At 32.5% G+C, this 19,019-nt stretch overlaps 1 protein-coding gene and 1 long non-coding RNA gene across 2 annotated transcripts; one reads left to right on the top strand and one right to left on the bottom strand.

Moving 5' to 3' along the window:
* The first annotated feature begins 6,947 nt into the window (after positions 1–6,947).
* On the top strand, positions 6,948–7,546 carry LOC125217118. Its single transcript, XR_007175566.1, has 2 exons — positions 6,948–7,217; positions 7,290–7,546. It is a non-coding gene; the product is annotated as an uncharacterized LOC125217118 (long non-coding RNA).
* A 6,721-nt stretch (positions 7,547–14,267) lies between these two features.
* LOC125210689 (F-box protein At1g61340-like) lies at positions 14,268–15,642 on the bottom strand. The gene is made up of 3 exons (XM_048110257.1): positions 15,409–15,642; positions 15,080–15,154; positions 14,268–14,535 (listed from the first exon to the last, which is right to left on the bottom strand). The coding sequence occupies exons 1-3, from the start codon at positions 15,571–15,573 to the stop codon at positions 14,332–14,334; spliced, it is 444 nt and encodes a 147-aa protein (XP_047966214.1). The 5' UTR covers positions 15,574–15,642; the 3' UTR covers positions 14,268–14,331.
* Positions 15,643–19,019: the final 3,377 nt, after the last annotated feature.

Below are 19,019 nucleotides of genomic sequence, written 5' to 3'. Positions count from 1 at the left end.
GATTATTATAGTATAATAATATTATATTTGTCGGTTGAGGCATTTTATTAGAAGATAGAATTTAAAAAATGGATGTTTAAGGGAGAGGGAATAAAATTAAGAGAGAAAAAGGACGAAAGTAGAAAGAGAACAAAATTTTTGAAAAATAAAAATAAAAGTAACTCAATTATTTTGAAATTATTAAAAATTTAATACCAAACAACAACGCAAATGAACTATAAACCACATTGTACTTGTATGACATTAAATGTATGTGAACCACATATTATTGATGGGAATTGACACCTAAAATGATGTCTCCCCACCCAAAAGAAACCCCATGTTAGCAGCAATCATCTTTTCCCCTCAATTGATTGTCTCCTCCTTTTGTCCATTTCCATTTAACAGTTAGGTCAATCGACCCTCTTTGCGGGAGCCTGCCACGTGGCATTATCCTCTAAAAAACACTTCTAACAATAGGAATTATATTTGAAGACCCATTTACATTATAAGTGGGTTGGGTCTTGATATATTTGGACTAATATTCGGCCCACTATCCATTTTTCATTCAAACCCCCTTATGGACTAATATTCAACCCACTAGCTCATGTTCACAATAATGTTTCATGGGATTTAGCTGTGCATTCAACTTAATTATAATCTCACTGTGAATTCAATTTGTTACAAATATAATCTCGATGGACACAACTCAAGATCTTTTCACTCTCTTCCAAAACCTATTCATTTCCCCCCAATTATCAAAAGAACCAAACAGACATTATAAGTTTATAACTTCTCTAACTTCAGGAAGATGAATATTTAATTATTTCAGTCTACAAGCATTTCTATTATTTTCTCCAAAACACCTCTTTATTAGGAGAATATCAAGTTCTGTCTAAGCCTATTTTTAGGAAGTTACAACCACCATGCCTAAGTTTTGGGGAAAATAACAAGAGTGCTATTATAAAAAAATCTTAATAAAATTAGGGAAATAACAATGTTTCATTTATTTGCGTGATAATTAGAGAAATGAACAAGTTTTATTTATTTGCATGCTATTATAAATGAAAAGGTTTTATTTAATTTTGTGATAATTAGGGGAAGTTAAAGTGAAAAGTTTTTTAAAAGATAAATTGACTACCCATCTAATAAAATTAAGTTAAATAATCAAACCTCTATAAATACCAATTCTGTAAATCGAGAACAGAGAATAATTTTGTTCGCATAAAAGATGCTTTTCGAGTGAGGGCAAACTCATTGATACATATAAATAAAATGGTATAAGTGACAAATTAATGATACACATTCTTATAAAATGAAATGAAATAAAAAACTTGTGATGTGTTTATGTCGATGGAAACACATTCTTATAAAATGAAATAAAATAACAAATCTTTGCATATTGCACGGGTGTTACACTATCAATACTTAACTAAGTAATAATTACGTAATAATTAATCTGAATGGTTAATTAATTAATCCTATAAAAGTGTGTGTTTCTAGAAGGGAAAGTCTGGGTACGTGAGTTAATCAAGTGATAGAGAGGTTAATGTCTGAAGTCAAAGTTTCAGGTTCGGGTTCGAATCCTTCGTAGTGCGACCTTTAAATTTTAATTCATTTACCAATATGGAAAGCCTGGAAAACGGAAGAAAGGCATATTGACTCAATTTAAATATGATCAATGTTTTTTCTCATGCTACATATCAAACCAAATACAACGATGACATATAAGAATGAAATAACAGTGCCAATTTTAGAAACTTTAAAACTTGCTATAAGCTTAAAACAACCATAAATCCAAGTTGACTACCTATATATATAATCATATAGAAAAGAAAGAAAATAACTAAAATTATAGATAGCATGTCCTCCCTCCTTAATTCTTCCCCTCCAGCCTTGACAACTATAATAAAAACAAATAAATTTCATCAAATAACATGTGTGTGTGTGTGTGTGTGATCATATTAAATGCAATGCACCAAAAAAATAAATAAAAACAAATTAATGACTTACAATTTTGATCACCAATGAGTACTAGTATTTCCCATGAACCATTCTTCAAAATCTTGAGCAATAGCATTCCATTTTGCACCTCCTTCTTCACACACCTCATCACCATCATCTTCAAACACCCTCTCCTTCTCATCATCCAATACAACCGCGTAATCTCCAATCATCTCTGCACATTCCAATTCCTCATTTTCATGTTTTTCTTGCTGTGGGATCTCTCTCCCTTGGCGATGATCTCGCAGGCCTTGGCCCACTGCACGGCGAGGTTCTTGGACATGGACTCGAGGCTGCTGGCCTTTTGTCTGAGGTTGGCGATGTGGAGCTCTGTGTCTGATTGCTGCTTCTTTAGCTTCTTGATTTAGCGCCTCGATTCGTCCGTGTATTTGCTTAGGGTTTTGGTGGAAAGGGTGGTTTTTTGGGGTGTAGGGAGTGGTCTTCTCTTCATGTTGGGGAGGAGATGTGGTTTTCCTTCTTGAAAATATGGACTTGTATACTCCCATTGATGTTCCACTCCAATTTTCCGAAAGCCCTAATCATCACAATCAAATCAAACACTTATTACCATGCACGCTCTCACACACAGGGTGAGCAATTTGATTTTTGATTCTGTCCGAAATGAAAATTAAAACCGAACTAACCAGAAAACCAAACCTGAAAAACCAAAATCTAAACTACAAAAACCTATTCTGAGCCGGAAAACCGAAATTGCACAATTATATCCAAATAAAATGAAAAATCAAAATCCGAACTATTTAAACCGAACCTGAAAAATTGAAATACTCAAAACACCAAAAAATCCGAAAAACCAAGAATTATTTTTTCTATAATTAACATTAATATTATAATCGCATTAACCAATTACCATATCCAAACAATTACGATTTTCATATATTCTAAATACTCATACTAACATGTATCAATATAAATCTAACACAAATAGAATTTGTTTTAAATACATATATGACACTCCATCTATTTCATATTACTAGCACTTTTCTATTTCGACTCGTCTCAAACTACTTACACTATTTATATTTTAAGTACAAAGAATTAGGGCATTTAATTAATATATTAGAGTTAATTAAGTATTCCAATATTAAGTGATATCTCATCAGGGGCGGTCCTATGTATAATGAGGGTAGGGCTGAAGCCCTTAATAAAATTGTATTTTAACTAATTTTCTTTTATAAATTTTTATAATTTATCTAAATTTAAGGTAAATTATTATGTAAAAGTCCTTATAAATAATTTAAAACATCTTAAAATATACTTTAGAACAAAATTTAGAAATCACAGCCCTTATCATTATTTATTACTGCGTCCGCCCTTGTATCTCATTACACTTAAAATACTAATTTAATTACACAAAAAAATCAATACCAAATTAACAACCTAAAATGAAAGTACGAGTAATATGGGATTGAGAGATTATTAAATATAAAATTTGGTTTTTATACATTTGCACTGAAAATTTTTTGCCAGAAAAATCAAACCAAACACCGAAATTCAAAAAAACTGAACAAAATTTTTAATTTCGATTTGGTTCAAATTGTATATTCAATTTTTGGTTGTTTTGCTCTTCGTATTAGTATATGTATGTAGACTTACGTAGTTGTTGGGTTGGTAGACAAAGCTTGAGAAATTGTTGTGTCTAAAATAATTGGGAAGTATTTCTGCAGAGAATTTGATATGATCCCAAATAATGAAGCTGTCACCACGTTTACCCCAACAAATTATGGAATTTGAGTTGAGATCATTGACCATGTGGAAGGTCTTGGTCAAGAAGGCCGGAGGTGGCCCAACTCCCCTCACCACATTTCTTATACTGCCGTCGCCGCTGCCGGAATATTCCCCGCCTCCACTGCTCGGACCACCAATACATGTACTCCTCTTTTGTCAATTACTTTGAAACTGATCAAGTTGAAATTGTTTAACTTTTATGCCCTTAATGTGATCTTAAATTTGCATGTATGCAATCAACAATGTGTATTATGTGAACAACTTTTCCTTTTTAGTAAATCAAGGCCGTTGATTTTCTATACGAATGTTTTTCGTGGTCCTTGTGTACAAGTGCAACCATATAAAATACTACATGCCAAAATTATGTTGTACTTAATTTAATTTACAATTAATTAATGTATGAGAGAGTCGTGAAACTTTACGATAAAACACTTTTTATTCATATTATTTGTAAATTTTAGAATATTTGTGCTGTACTTTTCAAGGTAAAATTTGTGTTGTAAAATTACGATAAAAATTTACAAGCTATGGAAGTTCTTGTTAACAAACTATGCTCTTTTGCTTTTTTTACGGAATTTGCTAAATTAAGATTTTTTTTATAGGGTTAATCGTCAAAAAATCATGAATAATAGGTCATTTTTGGTTTATGTTGCAACTTTAAGAAATTGAGTGATAAATGATGAAGTTTTAAAAACATCTCTATTTTCCCATTAGACCAAATTTATTTTATTTAGTTTTTAGATTCTTATTTTTTTTTAAACAATGTTGTTTAGTCATCTACGTCGTCACATTACATGCTTACGGCATTATTAATCCACATCACTAAAGTTTTATGTGTCAATTTAACATCGCATTTACCCGGAAAAAAATTGATGTGGGATTGCGTTGTTTTGAAATATGTGATTTGTCATTTAAATATGTACCAAAAATTGAACCTTGATACTCTTATAAACAATTAACCATTATAAATATTACTATCTCCGACCTATAATAGATGTCACACTTTCCTTTTTCAATTTGTCCAGCATAAAATGTCATATTTTCTTTTTTAAAAAAAATTATCTCTCACATTAATATAAATATAATATTTACTCTCTCCAATAATACACAAAACAATATGTTCTAAAATTCCGTGTCATCCGGTAGAATTGACCGGTAATCATGTGGTCAAACTACACTAAAATTTATCATCAAAACATATTTTGATATTTTTATACTAATATTATATTTTATTTCATTAGATCCAAAAATAATGATCACATATCAAATTAATAATAATTTAAATAATCAATTAGCTTAAACAAAAACAGAAATCATACAGTATTATGAAAAAAAAGGCAAAGCCCTACCCACCATCCTCTTTGTCCCGCCGCCTATTTTACTTTGTTGTATATTTTGAACGTCGCAAATCAAATCATAAAATATACTACTAGTTAATGTTCTATCTTTGACAATGTTTTAACCCTCGAATTTGTTTGGAGGATGGTTATGGTTTAGGAATTTTCAATTTCATTTTCCACCATCTCACCCAATTATCATAAAGCTAATCAATCTGTAATGTGAACCTAATTAAATAATTGAACAGTTGGACTAGCAAATCAATTATCAATTATCAATTATATATATATATATATATATAGGGTAGTAATATAATGCAAGCTTATATATTGTACAAACTCAAAACTCCTCAACACAACTTCAACAGTGTTTCAATATAATATCAACATAGTGTAAAATTTCAAGATTTTACTGTCAACGCAGTATCAACACAAGTATCAACACAACATCAATCATTGACTACCGTTGAAATTCTGTTGAAATTTTCTTGTTGATGCCTTTTTGTGATCTGTTGACATTTTTCAATGGTCCAGATCATAGTTTTGAGTTTGTACAATATTTAGAGTTTTCATTTGATCACATTCCTATATATATATATAATGACTAACTTTATGACAATGTGAACCTAATTAAAGAATTGAACAATTGGACTAGCAAATCAATTATATATATAATCGGCCTCCCTCAATAAAAGATAATAGCGCCAAATTTAGTTTGCTTGTTGTCACGACCGCATTTTCTAAGAATAGAAAACACGGTTGATTGTGACTAGGGGAGGATTAAAGAAGCAGGGAAGAAAGGGTAAATAAACGAAACTCGATCATAGCTCGAAATAATAGGGGCAATTCGAATTAAATCAGAGTATTATCTCAACAGCTGACAACTCAAAGGAATACAATAACTCATCAATAAATGAACTCGAAAGAAACTACATTTAGCGGAAGCATTCGAGAGAAGAATCATATTATGTATGAAGACATAATATATTCGGAATATTTAAAAGCAAACACAAATCTGCACCAACTCTGCTCAACACCCACCGCGCTCGTCACAGCTCAACCTGCACATTTTTTAAAAAGAATGCAGGGCTGAGTACTTGATGCACTCAGTGGACTCATGCCGAAAATATTTTATAAAAAGTATTTATCATGCCACCATTGAGTGTCCTCGGGGTTCTAACTTTAAAAATGCTCGAGACACTAAAATCATTCTCATTGTAAAATTCGACTGATCAGTCATTTTCCCATAGATGTCTACCATATCTGATCCATTGATGACAAGGAATGTGGCCACATTCCAAGTCACTAGACCGGCCGACCCAAAAGACGGCTCACAATCCCCATTGGTGTACACTAGCCTGAGTAGGGACTCACTCCCTAGTCAGACCTGAATTCGATTATCCATAGATGGGCAAAAGTCACAGCAGATAGGTTCCATAGATGAAACAAAACACGGCATGACAAATATTCATTTTCACATAAAAATATACTTAGGGCATTGCCCTTATTTAAAAAGAAAGTCCACCTCCTTCACTTAGCTCCTTAATCACTTTCTGCTCCAACCACAAACAACTTGCAAAGTTCACCCTTTGAAATAATATGATACGCTAAAATTAGACTTTGCAAAAAATTAAATTTACCAATGCATGCCTCCTAAGTGTGTGCTCAAAATATTCTTCGTTCTCATATAATAAAAACAGATTCATCAATTAAGTTATCCACATAGTTAATCTCTCGGTTGTCACTGGAAGAAGGCAATATGCACATTTCCAAAGTCCAAATACTTGATACTCCCACATCACTACACGTATATACTCCCCTAACCAACACATTTATTAAACCAAGGAAAAGAAAAAGGATTAGTACCTATGCTCCCACAATACTACACGTCCATACTCCCTTCCCAACACATGCGTATACAAAAAGAAAAAAAAGAATAGGTACTGCATACTCCCAGCCGTCACCAACGCGTCTTCCTCACCAATTCCTACCATCAACTCTCTCCCTCTCGACATTCTCTTCACAAAAATTAAGGAAACACCCATCTATCTAAATCTCAACTCAGTAATCGATATCGTCTTCTCTCTCTCTCCATGTCCCAAAAATTGGAGCAGCCACTCATTCTCCGTCCCTTTTCTCCTTCGGCGACGGGTAAGTCCGCCTCCCTCATTTTCCTTTTAATTCTTATAACTATCATTATTCAAATTCGATTTGTTCGGGCAGAGGTTCATGTTGAAAATAGTTTCAAACAAAATGGCCAAAGATTATATCTTGGGAGCGGTTACAGATTATTCAAGGAATTATTCAAGAAGTTGCAAGGATGAACTAAATTCTCGTGGCCTACTGTGAGTGTGCTACCATGATTCATGAAAATATGCAGCAGGAATTTCATATGTAATTGGGAGAAATATACCTTTATGTAAGGGAGAAAGATATTGCAATTGCAGGAGGAATGAAACTCACGGCTTTCTCCTCTGGAACCCCTCTCTCAGACTTTTTATTTTTATTTATCTTGGATTTTGAAGAATGTGGAGATATAGAATAATTGGCCATCATAAAATGCCTATGCTCATCCGCAACCATTAAGTGATTATGATACTCAACAAACTGATAAACCTCATATCATCTGTTGTTGCCATCTGAATAATATCTCAAATTGAGCTTAGCAAGACATTCACACCTAAATGACCGACACCTACGCTTTTTAAAAGACACTTCAGTTGATTGGGATGCATGACCAGGTATAAAATTCTTAGAGCCTTGTCTGCTGCAAGCCAAATACTGCCACTTAGTAATACCTTGAACTGATTTGTTACCCATTTTACGAATGCCAAAACCAACTGAACGAGCATAATGTTCATAGAAACCAACTGCTTCTACTAATGTATTGAATTTCATACCAATCATTGGCTTCAAAGCATCATCACAAACAGGAATGTACATACCTACAAATCAGTAAAAGTATCATTTTATCATAGTATCATTTTATGCAGTAAAAGTATCATTTTATGCAGTAAAAATATCATGTTATGCAATAAACCTATCATCACAAACAGGAATGTAAATACCTACAAATCAGTAATAGCATCATTTTATCATAGTATCATTTTATCATAGTATCATTTTATCCGACAAAACTATCATGTTATGCAGTAAACCTATCATCACAAACAGGAATGTACATACCTACAAATCAGTAATAGTATCATTTTATCATAGTATCATTTTATCATAATATCATTTTATCCGACAAAACTATCATATTATGCAGTAAACCTAACATTTATAAGCCAAAAGTATCATTTTAACACATAATCGACAATACATAATATAATCAAATAAGAATTTCAGTACATCAGAAACATAAACCAATCAACAACTAATATTAATCTAAAATCAAATTCAATACATGAATATGAACACAATCAATAAGCTAAGTAATAGATAATGATTGTTACCTTCGTTATTTGCTACAGATTCCATCGAAGCAAATTTTCACAGCAATTGAAGAGGTAATCAATGAAAATAAGAATGCAAAATTGAAAACATCTTCCCGATCACAATTATGGAAACAAAATCTGGAGAATACGGAATAATGAAACAAATCGAAGAAAATCTGGAGATGTTGAAATAAAATAGGCGAGAAATATGGAAGATGAAGATGAGAGAATCGATCTTAATTGTGAAGATGAAGATGAAGGAGAGAATTGAGTTCAAAAAGAATGAAAGCGTGATTCGCGCGTTTGGAGTAGAATTCAGAAATTAAATGAGGAAATTACATTTTTACCCCTCTGCGCCTTTTTTATAAGTAAATCTAAGTTTGAATCTCAACCACAAGATTATCAAATATGTGTGGTCCAGATTTGGTTATAGAGTTATTATGTGATTTGGGGGTTATGATATGATCACATCCCTATATATATATATATATATATATATATATATAACTGTGGGTATGTGTATCTGTAAAGATTGGATTTAGTTTGTTGGAGATTTTTCAGGGGGTGGAGATGGGGAGAAACCGTATGGTGATGGGTTAGGAAAATTATATTTGACCAAAATTTGACTGCATGACTAGAATGAGTAATTAATATTTTGGGCTTCTAAAAGTAGGGTCATCTTCTAATGAGTTTAGCCCCTTAATCCCAAAATGAGACTAAATATGGACCCATTGATCTAAAAATCAAAGGCTAAGATTGAATGAAAAAAATATCAATATATTGAATTAACAATCTCAACGAAAGGGTAAAATGGACAATTTACGTAAAATTCAGCCTGCACATTCAATTTCATTTCTCAAACCATTCTCTCCACCTTCAACAACCACACCACTCACTCCATCTTCTCTCTCAATCCGTCACCCCATTCACTGAATTTTCTCTCTGAATCTCTCAATCTCATCACCGTTTCACTGCATTTTCTCTCTGAATCTCTCAATCTCGTCGTCGTTCACTGCATTTTCTCTCTCAATCTCTTTCGCCGTCCAAAACTAGATTCACTACTCCAAAACACATATCTCTAACTCAAATACAGAAGAACAGCTCGAAAACTCCCATTCTCCTCCGAAGAAAAGCTCGAACTATGGCAGATTCACAGATTTGAAGAAAAACGACGGTAAATATGAAATTTAAACTCCGAAATTTGTTTTAAACTTGCTAAAATTTCAACAGAAATGAAACTAATAGGTTTATTTTGCAGTGAACGACTTCAAAAAAGGTGCAATGGTTTCAATCGAAAATGCTCCTGCTGAATCGAAATGTATTTTTCAATTTGATTTACCGATTTCTGATTTTTTGCATTGCAGTTTGAGATTTCAGATTTCAACAAAGAATTAGGGTTCAAATTTTAGTGAAATATGTTTATAAGCTTCTGTAGTTGTATTGTTGGTAGATTGATTTCTGATTTGATAGCATATGAGAATATGAATCTTCATTTTCTGAAAGCTTGAAGCTCTGATGAATTATTTAGAAGATCTGTTAATATTAGAAAGCTTTTGTATCCAGTACAAATATGGATATTGGGTAAGCTAAATGTTGATATTGGGTAAGCTATATGTTGATGATGTGTAAGCTATATGTTGATATTGGGTAAGGTATATGTTGATATTGGGTAAGCTATATGCTGATGATGTCTTAGCTAAATGTTGATAATGGGTAAGCTATATGCTGATGATGTCTTAGATAAATGTTGATAATGGGTAAGCTATATGTTGATATTGGGTAAACTATATGTTGATATTGGGTTAGATATGTGTTGATGATGTCTTAGCTAAATGTATGCTATATGTTGATATTTGTGAATTCAACAACCTGCTAGAATGATTGTAGTACTTGTCATAAGTTTGTTTCTAAACTAATCATGGTTTATGTTTACCAAAATTACAAATTTGCAAGTCGGTGAAGGAGAAGACAAAACATCATCTGACTGAATGCAACAAATTTGCCAAGGTTGATGTGGAAGAGCTTATTGCAAATTGGGGAAAACAGTAGGAGCTTTGGAGGATTATAAATAAACTTCTTTTGCGATATTTTTGAATGTAGAAATACTAATGGCATTATCTGGACATGTTATGTTAGTGTTCCTTTTGTCAGTAATGAGAAATATCGTAACTCATCTACAAAATATTAAGAAGTACATGATCTGGTATCGTTTCAATATTTGTGTTGATATTATTTTGTTATTCATAGCAACCTCAGAATGTGTATAGACCAATTATTGAGAATTCCAAATAGTAATGTTGAGAAAGTATACACGAATGATTGAGAATTCCAAATAGTAATGTTGAGAAAGTATACACGAATTATTGAGATTTCCAAATAGTAATGTTGAGAAAGTATACACGAATTATTGAGATTTCCAAATAGTAATGTTGAGAAAGTATACACGAATTATTGAGATTTCCAAATAGTAATGTTGAGAAAGTATACACGAATTATTGAGAATTCCAAATAGTAATGTTGAGAAATTATACACGAATTATTGAGAATTCCAAATAGTAATGTTGAGAATTTATAAAGTTGTATTGATGTCCATTCGATTACATATAATTGAAAATTTAAGCAACACAAAATGTTTTGAACAAACTTAATAGTATATGGAAAATAAAATGAGATAACATTCAGAACATATATTTGAGATTATTATTCTTCCATACAAACATGGAATCAAGAATGCTAATTAACCGAAATCACAGTAATAGGAACAACTAATTTATTTCTATTTTTTACTCCTCTTTACCGCAGTTCCTTGAATCATGATTAACCATTTTATGGCATTTCCCACATCGTCTAGGAGGTTTAGCTGCTGCCTTCTTCGCCGCATTCATCTTAGAAGGCAACCTGGATCCAAATCCTTTACACTTCACCACATTTGGCGGATGAGCATGTATAACATCAGGCCTCACAACATCATACAATTTCTCAAACCTCTTATTTTTCTCCAACACGGACATCACACAAGAACCATCACCAAAAAGCTGATTTTCAACATCCTCAATCATAGCTATAACTGCATTAATATTAGCAATGCTGCCAAGTAATAATGGCGCATGTTGTTTTTCTACCAGATTTTCGAGGATCAAATCCAACTTCTTTAGCATAATCTTCATAGAAGGAGATAGCAGCATCAAGTGACTTGAAACTTTTTCCAACAAAAGGCCTTAATTCTTCTTTGCACAGAGGTGTAACTTTAACTAAAATATAAATTCAACATTTTAGAAAACAACTTCAACATATCAGGTTACAAAAATCAATAATAAAGTACAGAAACATCAATAAATTACATTATCAACACACAACATAAAACATACAAATTAAAACTAAGAAACAGAGAATAAGAACAAAAAATAGAGGAAACAACATATGAATAAAACTGATAGAATAATCATCAAACAAACTGAGACAAAAAAACACTAAAACTAGTACTAATCAATGAAAAAACTATTAAAAGCATAAAGATGTATGATAACATGAACAACAGAATAAAAAATTACAAAAGTTACTAATGAATGTATGAAATAACAGCTCGAATAGAAACAGAAACTTCAAATACAAAAATTGAGAAGATGCATATCGAATGATTAACACATACCTGTTATTACTGAACAAAGACAAGCAAAATAACTTCGAAAAGGAGACAATCGCGATAGGTTGATGAGATCGGCAGAAATTGACAAGCAAAATAGCTTCAAAAAGAAGAAAATCGCGTGAAGACTCAATTTGATGAGATCTCCAGATTTTGAACAGCGAAAATCACTTCCTCCAATATATAATAGCGTGATTCAGAAAATATAAATTTGGGAAGAAATCTCTGAGATTTGAAGATCGATTTTGATGATACGAAGAGGAGAAGAGAAATTTAGGGAGGAGAAATTTTAGGAATATAAATCTGGGGTTTGATTGTGAATTAGAGAGTATTGGCATGCAATTGGAATAGACTAAAATACCCTTTTCATATTATTTAAATTAATAAAAAGAAAAATATATTTCAAATCTAGGCTAAATCAAGCCCTTGGATTAGAAGAATGAATGGTTATGATGAAGTCTTAATTTGTGATTGGAAATTAGTTAGCATATGATCATGCCCCTCTAAAAGTAAATAAATTCCATAGACTCTTAAAATAAAACGGAACGACATTTGGCTTAAAAAAAAGTCGACGGTATCCCAGAAATAAACTTAAAGGAATAGAAAAAGTCGGGCGTCACACTTGTTTTGCATTTGGATATTAATTACGTCATCTACGTCACAATACACTTGCACTATTTGCGTGATTATCCTCGTGCATGCATAAACACTTATACTATTGACAATTATTTTTTATACTTTAGATTAAATATGTTATTATGACAAATATTAAATATTTCATTCATAAAAACTAAAATCACAAAACTTAAAAAAGGATTACATAATTCTAAAAAAATGAGAATAAAAAAATATACAAATCAACCTCGTTGATGCCAGACAAGTCTCTAGCCATGGTCGTGTAGATATCAATTGGCAGTGTTCAATCGCGTGGATTAATTGTGAAGTAAGTTTGCAAAAAAGTTAGGCATAGCAAAAAAGTGGCCGCGACAAGAGCTATAACAGTCCACGGGCTCTGAAATTTGGTGTTCAGGAGATCAGCCATCCACGTCCTCGCTTTGCTGTTGCAGTGCTCCTCAATCCTCATCTTCACATCACTAAAAAGGTCTATATTCGAGAATTCATGAGTATCAATGTTTTTAAACAACTCAGCCACCTCTTCATCGCTCGCCAACCTGCTGTACAATATCCCCTTCTCCCGCAAAACTTTTACATCGCCAGCATTGTTGATCAGCTTTTTCATGAAGTTAAAGTAAGTCGTCACAGCGTAGTTTGTGTGTGTCGGGAGACATCTCGAACGCGATGATATTGGAGAAGTAAACGTTGGTGTTGTGTTGTTCGAGACGTAGAAGGAAGGAAGATGGAGTTCACCGAAGAAGGCGAATGAGAAGAACTTGATGTCCGTCAAGCAATTTGAACTCCGCTGAAAATGACCGAAACGGACTGTTCATGATCCGCCACACAATTCTGGAGCTTTCCTTGTCTGCCTTTCGTTTATTATATATCTTGATAAACCGCCAAAAACAGCTCGAATTCTCTTGGTTTTCACTTTTCGGCAAGGCTGAGGAGAGTGCGACGCCAAGCATAGATTAGGTGAAGAGGCTCTTCTCCGGTTCCGTTTCCCCACTACATACAAGTGGTGATCACTTGTTTTCTTAAATAAAGACTGAAATCGTATAAAGCAGTCAAAACACTAACCACCATCCTCCTAGTCCAGCCGCCCAACCCTCATTTTTCAAATTATATTCTTTTGTTTAAGCAGCAGGTAACATTTAATTTTTTACAACATCTCCCTCATTACCTACCTAACTCTACTTGATTCAGGTTTATAAGCCATAAGGCATCTAGAATGGGAAACCTCTCTGTAGTCAAATGTTAGAGAACATTTAAATAAACACAATTCACTAAGGAGCTACTTCGTATGGTGGAATGAAATATGGGAATGGAATGACATTCCTAACTCCATTTCATTCATTACATAGATGCAGAGTCACTAGGACTCCATGATTGTTGGGCTTATGGACTAATATAATTGTAGCCCAACTACAATTACTTAATCCATATTAATCTAGTTCTAGCACATTGGAAAAAAAAACTACTAGATAAGCACGTAAGATGAGCTAATTAATGAAATTCTCATAATTTTACAACAACTTCTGTACAATTAATTAAAGCATTTAATAAATCAACTATGGTGCCCCACTACTTGTTGTTGACTTTGATGAGAAGCAAACAAACAAACTGAAATTCCAACCAATTTCTTGAAGCTCAATCTCCGACACAATGAGTGGTGCAGCTTGGGAGCTTGGGGAGTTTCATCTTGTTCAAACTTATTCACCCTTTTTGTGGGTGTGTTGTAAGCAAAATGTGTTTGCTTTGCGATTACAGCCTGTATCAATTCAATAAAGATTGTGATAAACAAAATAATAAAACAAAGCAAGTAGTATTCATTTCATTTCGGGACTGTTCGGTTTGCAAAGTTATATCCTGGTATTATGTATATAAATATATACATGTTCGATTTATGAGATTGAATATCACAACTTAATTGAAGATGAATAATCATGTGATAATTAGTTATAGTCAACCCCTCTCTCCAACTAAAATAATCTAACAACTCAATCCTAGATTCTTTCTTGATACTATTTTATCTAGAAAACCGAACACCCCCGAAAATCTTGGTACTATTTTTTTCTAGAAAACCGAACACCTCATTCGGGGGGTGTTCGATTTGCATGATTGTATCCCGAATTAAATATGTAGTGTGTTTGGTTCGTGGGATATATAACTTAATACTAAATGGATAATCATGGGATAATTAGTTATAGCTAACCCCCTGACTAAAATAATCTTACAACTTAATCATAAATTATATCTTGTGATTATTTTATGAAAGAAACCAAACACCCCTTCGTGTATAAACAAAAGCTCACCGCATCTCTCATTGTTTTCGATGCTAAAAGCAAGCTTTCCAAATCTTCATGCTCCACGCCGCACATAATTCTTATCTGCATCATCATAGTGCCAACTTGAATCAAATCTAATCATATTGTTATAATAAAAAATAAATTACTTACTCCATCCAAGATATTTGAATAGTTTGTTTTTATGAGATATGAGAAATTGGTGTTTAGAGAATAAAGTTTTGGCTAAAAAACTCAAACTTGACTCAATTATTTTGGAATATCTAAAAAGGAATACAACTCAACTATATTAAAACGGAGGGAGGAAATAATGTACTACTACAATAACATCATCTTACCAAAATTTCCTGAGGCAGATCCTCGAGCGCAGATCTCCCTGGCGTTGGAGCATCAAAATCTATGCAAATAGTATTTGATAAAGCTACTCTTTTCCTCTTAAACGACGTCGTTCTCACCAGCCTCAATCCATAATCATCATGCCCATATTTTTTCACAAGTTGCATCCTATTTTTTATACCTCACAACAATCCGATGAAGCTAAAATCACGGGGAAGGGAAAAGAATCAAGCACAGAATCCAATCTCAACTATATTAACTGACAAATGCACGTTTATAGCGAACAAAAGGTTTAAAGCTTGATGGAAGAGAGCAGGAAAAGTGACACGTGGCAACTTAAGATAGGTCGCACGGGTGGGTATGACGGTGGTGGTCGGTCGGCCAAGGCGGCGGACGTTAGCCTCATCATTAATAGACAGTATTATTTGCAATACTACAGATATTAATGTCGGAAGATCCACGTATCCAATAGAGAAAGGGTCAGAATCTACGTGGCGGCGTCGATTCAAATGTTATACGCTTATACACGATGATATGAGTATGAGTGGGTGATTTGGATAAAATTTTGTTAGACATCATACATGCATGATGCATCTAAATTTCAATATCTTCTTCTCAGTTCCGATTCGGTTTAAATTCATTAGTCTGAAAAAAGAGATTCAAGTATGCATTCATAAAACTTGCAACCTTTTGGGGCTTTATAATATAACGTCATTAACGAGTTGAGCAATATACATAATTCCTGTTCTTTTACGGTTAAAATTGCATCCATAAAACCTAGTATCTCAATTACTTTTGTACCCCTTTCCTCCCTGTTAATTTGTCACCATTTGACTCAACATAAGTTTTATAAAATGTAATAAAAAATGATTTGAAAAAATTAATGGTAATTTTATAATAAAATACAAGAGAAAATAAATTAGTGGAATATAGAATTTACTATTTAATAAAATGTGAAATATTTTTAGGTTTTTTTAAAAAGTAATATTATCATTAATACATCTACTTACCTTTTTTTCTTTATTTATTATACTTTGATTACTTTTTTCTTTTTTACTAGTATATTTAAATATATTTTCTTTCTTTAATTAATATGTTAAACAAAATTTCTTAAAATATTTTACCATTTCATAAATATGATATTTTTCATGTGACATGATGGAATAAGATACTCTTCCATATTCTATTTTGTTGATATATCGAGATCTGTTAAAATGTATTGATAAATGGCAATATTCTTTACAAATCGAGAATCACACGTGACAAAAAAATAATAGATTCATCGTGTCAACATCAACGTAAAAATCTCACCATATGCAACTACCAAGGGTAAATGTAGAAATTAATGCACACCGTATAACCATGGTCCATGGAGATAAACTTAATGAAAATTGCAGAAAATGTAAATGCAAGATGTAGTAGTCACATAACTTATTTCAGCCACAAATTAGTCCACGCTTCATTATTTAGTTGTCTCAATATTTTTGAAAATTGATATTAATTTGCTAAATTTTTGGATTCTACCGTAGAATTGCAAGACCCGAAAGATATTCTTCCATAATAAATATACTCTCTCCGTTCTACAATGGAAGTCATTCTTATTGTGGACACAGATTTGAAGAAATGCAAAAAAAATGGATTGGAAAAGTTAGTGGAATATGAGACTCACTTTTTATATTAATCTATACATATATAAAAGGCGAGTGGAGTGAGTTAGTGAAACGTGAGACCTACTTACCATTTATGGTAAAAATGAAGTGTAACTCTTATTGTAGCACGGAGGGAGTATATTTTTGCAGATCCTTCCATGCGGGTGACGGATCCAAAAATCTATATAATCCGATGCTAAAATTTAAAATAATAATAATAATAATAATATTTAATTTTTAAATAGAATATATTTTAAATTTTAACTAGACGATAGATGATAATGGTTTTCAACGGGTAGCTATATTTTCGTTGTAGATATAGTGACATCTGACGGAAATACTTTATTATTCATTGAAAGTTTGGGCTCGGTAACAATAAATACCTACTCTTTTCGTCCTAAAAAATAGTCAAAGTGGTAAATGATACAAGTTTTAATATGTAATTGGTAAAGTAAGAGAGATAGGGAAAAAGTAGTGAAGCTAATTTTAGTGGATTATGGGGTCCTCATTATTAGTAGTGTGTAATTGGTGAAAAAATTTCATATTTAGACTTGGTCTAATGTTGGGGGATGATTAAAAATGTAAAACTAGTCTATTTTCCAACGACGGGGGAGGTACTATTTTATAATATATTATTACGTAAAAGTATACTCTCTTCGTCCCAATGTAGTTGAGTCGTTCATTTTTTGTACTCGTTTTAAAAAAATTATATTCCATCCGTCCCAAGGTAGTTGGAACATTTCTTTTGTGCACGGAATATAAGAAATTGATTTATTAAATGCTAAAGTGGAGATAGCAAGTAAGAGAGTGAATAAAGTAAAAAAGATGAAAAGAGAGTAAAGTAAGAGAAGAAATAAAGTTTTTTAAAAAATGAAAATGACTCAACTACCTTGGGACAAACTAAAAAGGAGTACAACTCAACTAACTTGGGACGGAGGGATGAATAAACAACAAAATCGAGAGAGAGTAGTGTAAGAGATAGAATAATGTAGAGAGGACTCTTATATAGGTAAAGAATCAATTTATTTCTTATATAAGTGTTTCTAGTTTTTAAAAAATACATTATTTATTTTTAATATCGAATATTAAATATTTAGAAATGCTACTTAGTAATTTATTTTATAAGATCATTAGAAAAGATATACTACCTTTGTTCCATTTAAAATGTCCATATTTTTTAATGGGACGAGATTTTAGAAGAAATTGTTTGGTGGAGTAAGTAGAGAGAAAAAAATAGTTGAATATTTTAATGAATAGAGATGAGAAAAGAATTTATTTTCAAATATAGAAAATGGATATTAGACAAACTAAAAGGAAAGTGTGGACATCTTGAGTTGAGTGAGATTGGGGGAATTTATAAGAATGTATGTACTCCCTTCGTCCTATTAAAATCTACCATATTTTTTTTTTTATTGTCTTATAGAAATAGTTCATAGATGTTAGTTAAATATTTTCTGTTTCTCTCTAATTTTAATAATTATATATTAAAACTTGTGTACAGTATAGCCCCTACAATCTAAAATTTATCCGTCTGCCCCTGATCGGCTGCGGAATTCCGAATGGACTGACCGTTAGGCATCTTCATTCGAAGCATGGCCAAAAGGAGAAGAGGCAAGAATTGGAGGAGCTCCGGGACTTGTAGGTGTTGTTCGAAGTCAAGGACGAGGGGATCAACTGTGGAGGTGGCAGAATATTACGCAATCAATTTAAACGTATGTCTCTAGCTTGAGAGTGGCTAGTTGAGTGCAACCAATTAGCGTTAGTGCATTCAGCTATACAAGGCCGAACGTTTTTACGTTTAATCAATGAATGAAATGTTATCATCTTTCTTTAAACACTGGCTCTTCTAGTTTGATTAGAGGAACTCTTGATCTCCATAATATTCCCGGCGATCCTGCTAAATCTCACGGCAACTTCTCACCACTTTGTTATCATAAATTCACATTGCTATTCTTGTGCTTATT

This window comes from Salvia hispanica, chromosome 3 (genome assembly GCF_023119035.1).
Source record: "Salvia hispanica cultivar TCC Black 2014 chromosome 3, UniMelb_Shisp_WGS_1.0, whole genome shotgun sequence".
In the NCBI taxonomy this organism is placed as follows: Eukaryota; Viridiplantae; Streptophyta; class Magnoliopsida; order Lamiales; family Lamiaceae; genus Salvia; species Salvia hispanica.
The sequence above is the reverse complement of the archived record's forward strand: the minus strand, read 5'-3'. Positions and strand labels throughout refer to the sequence as shown.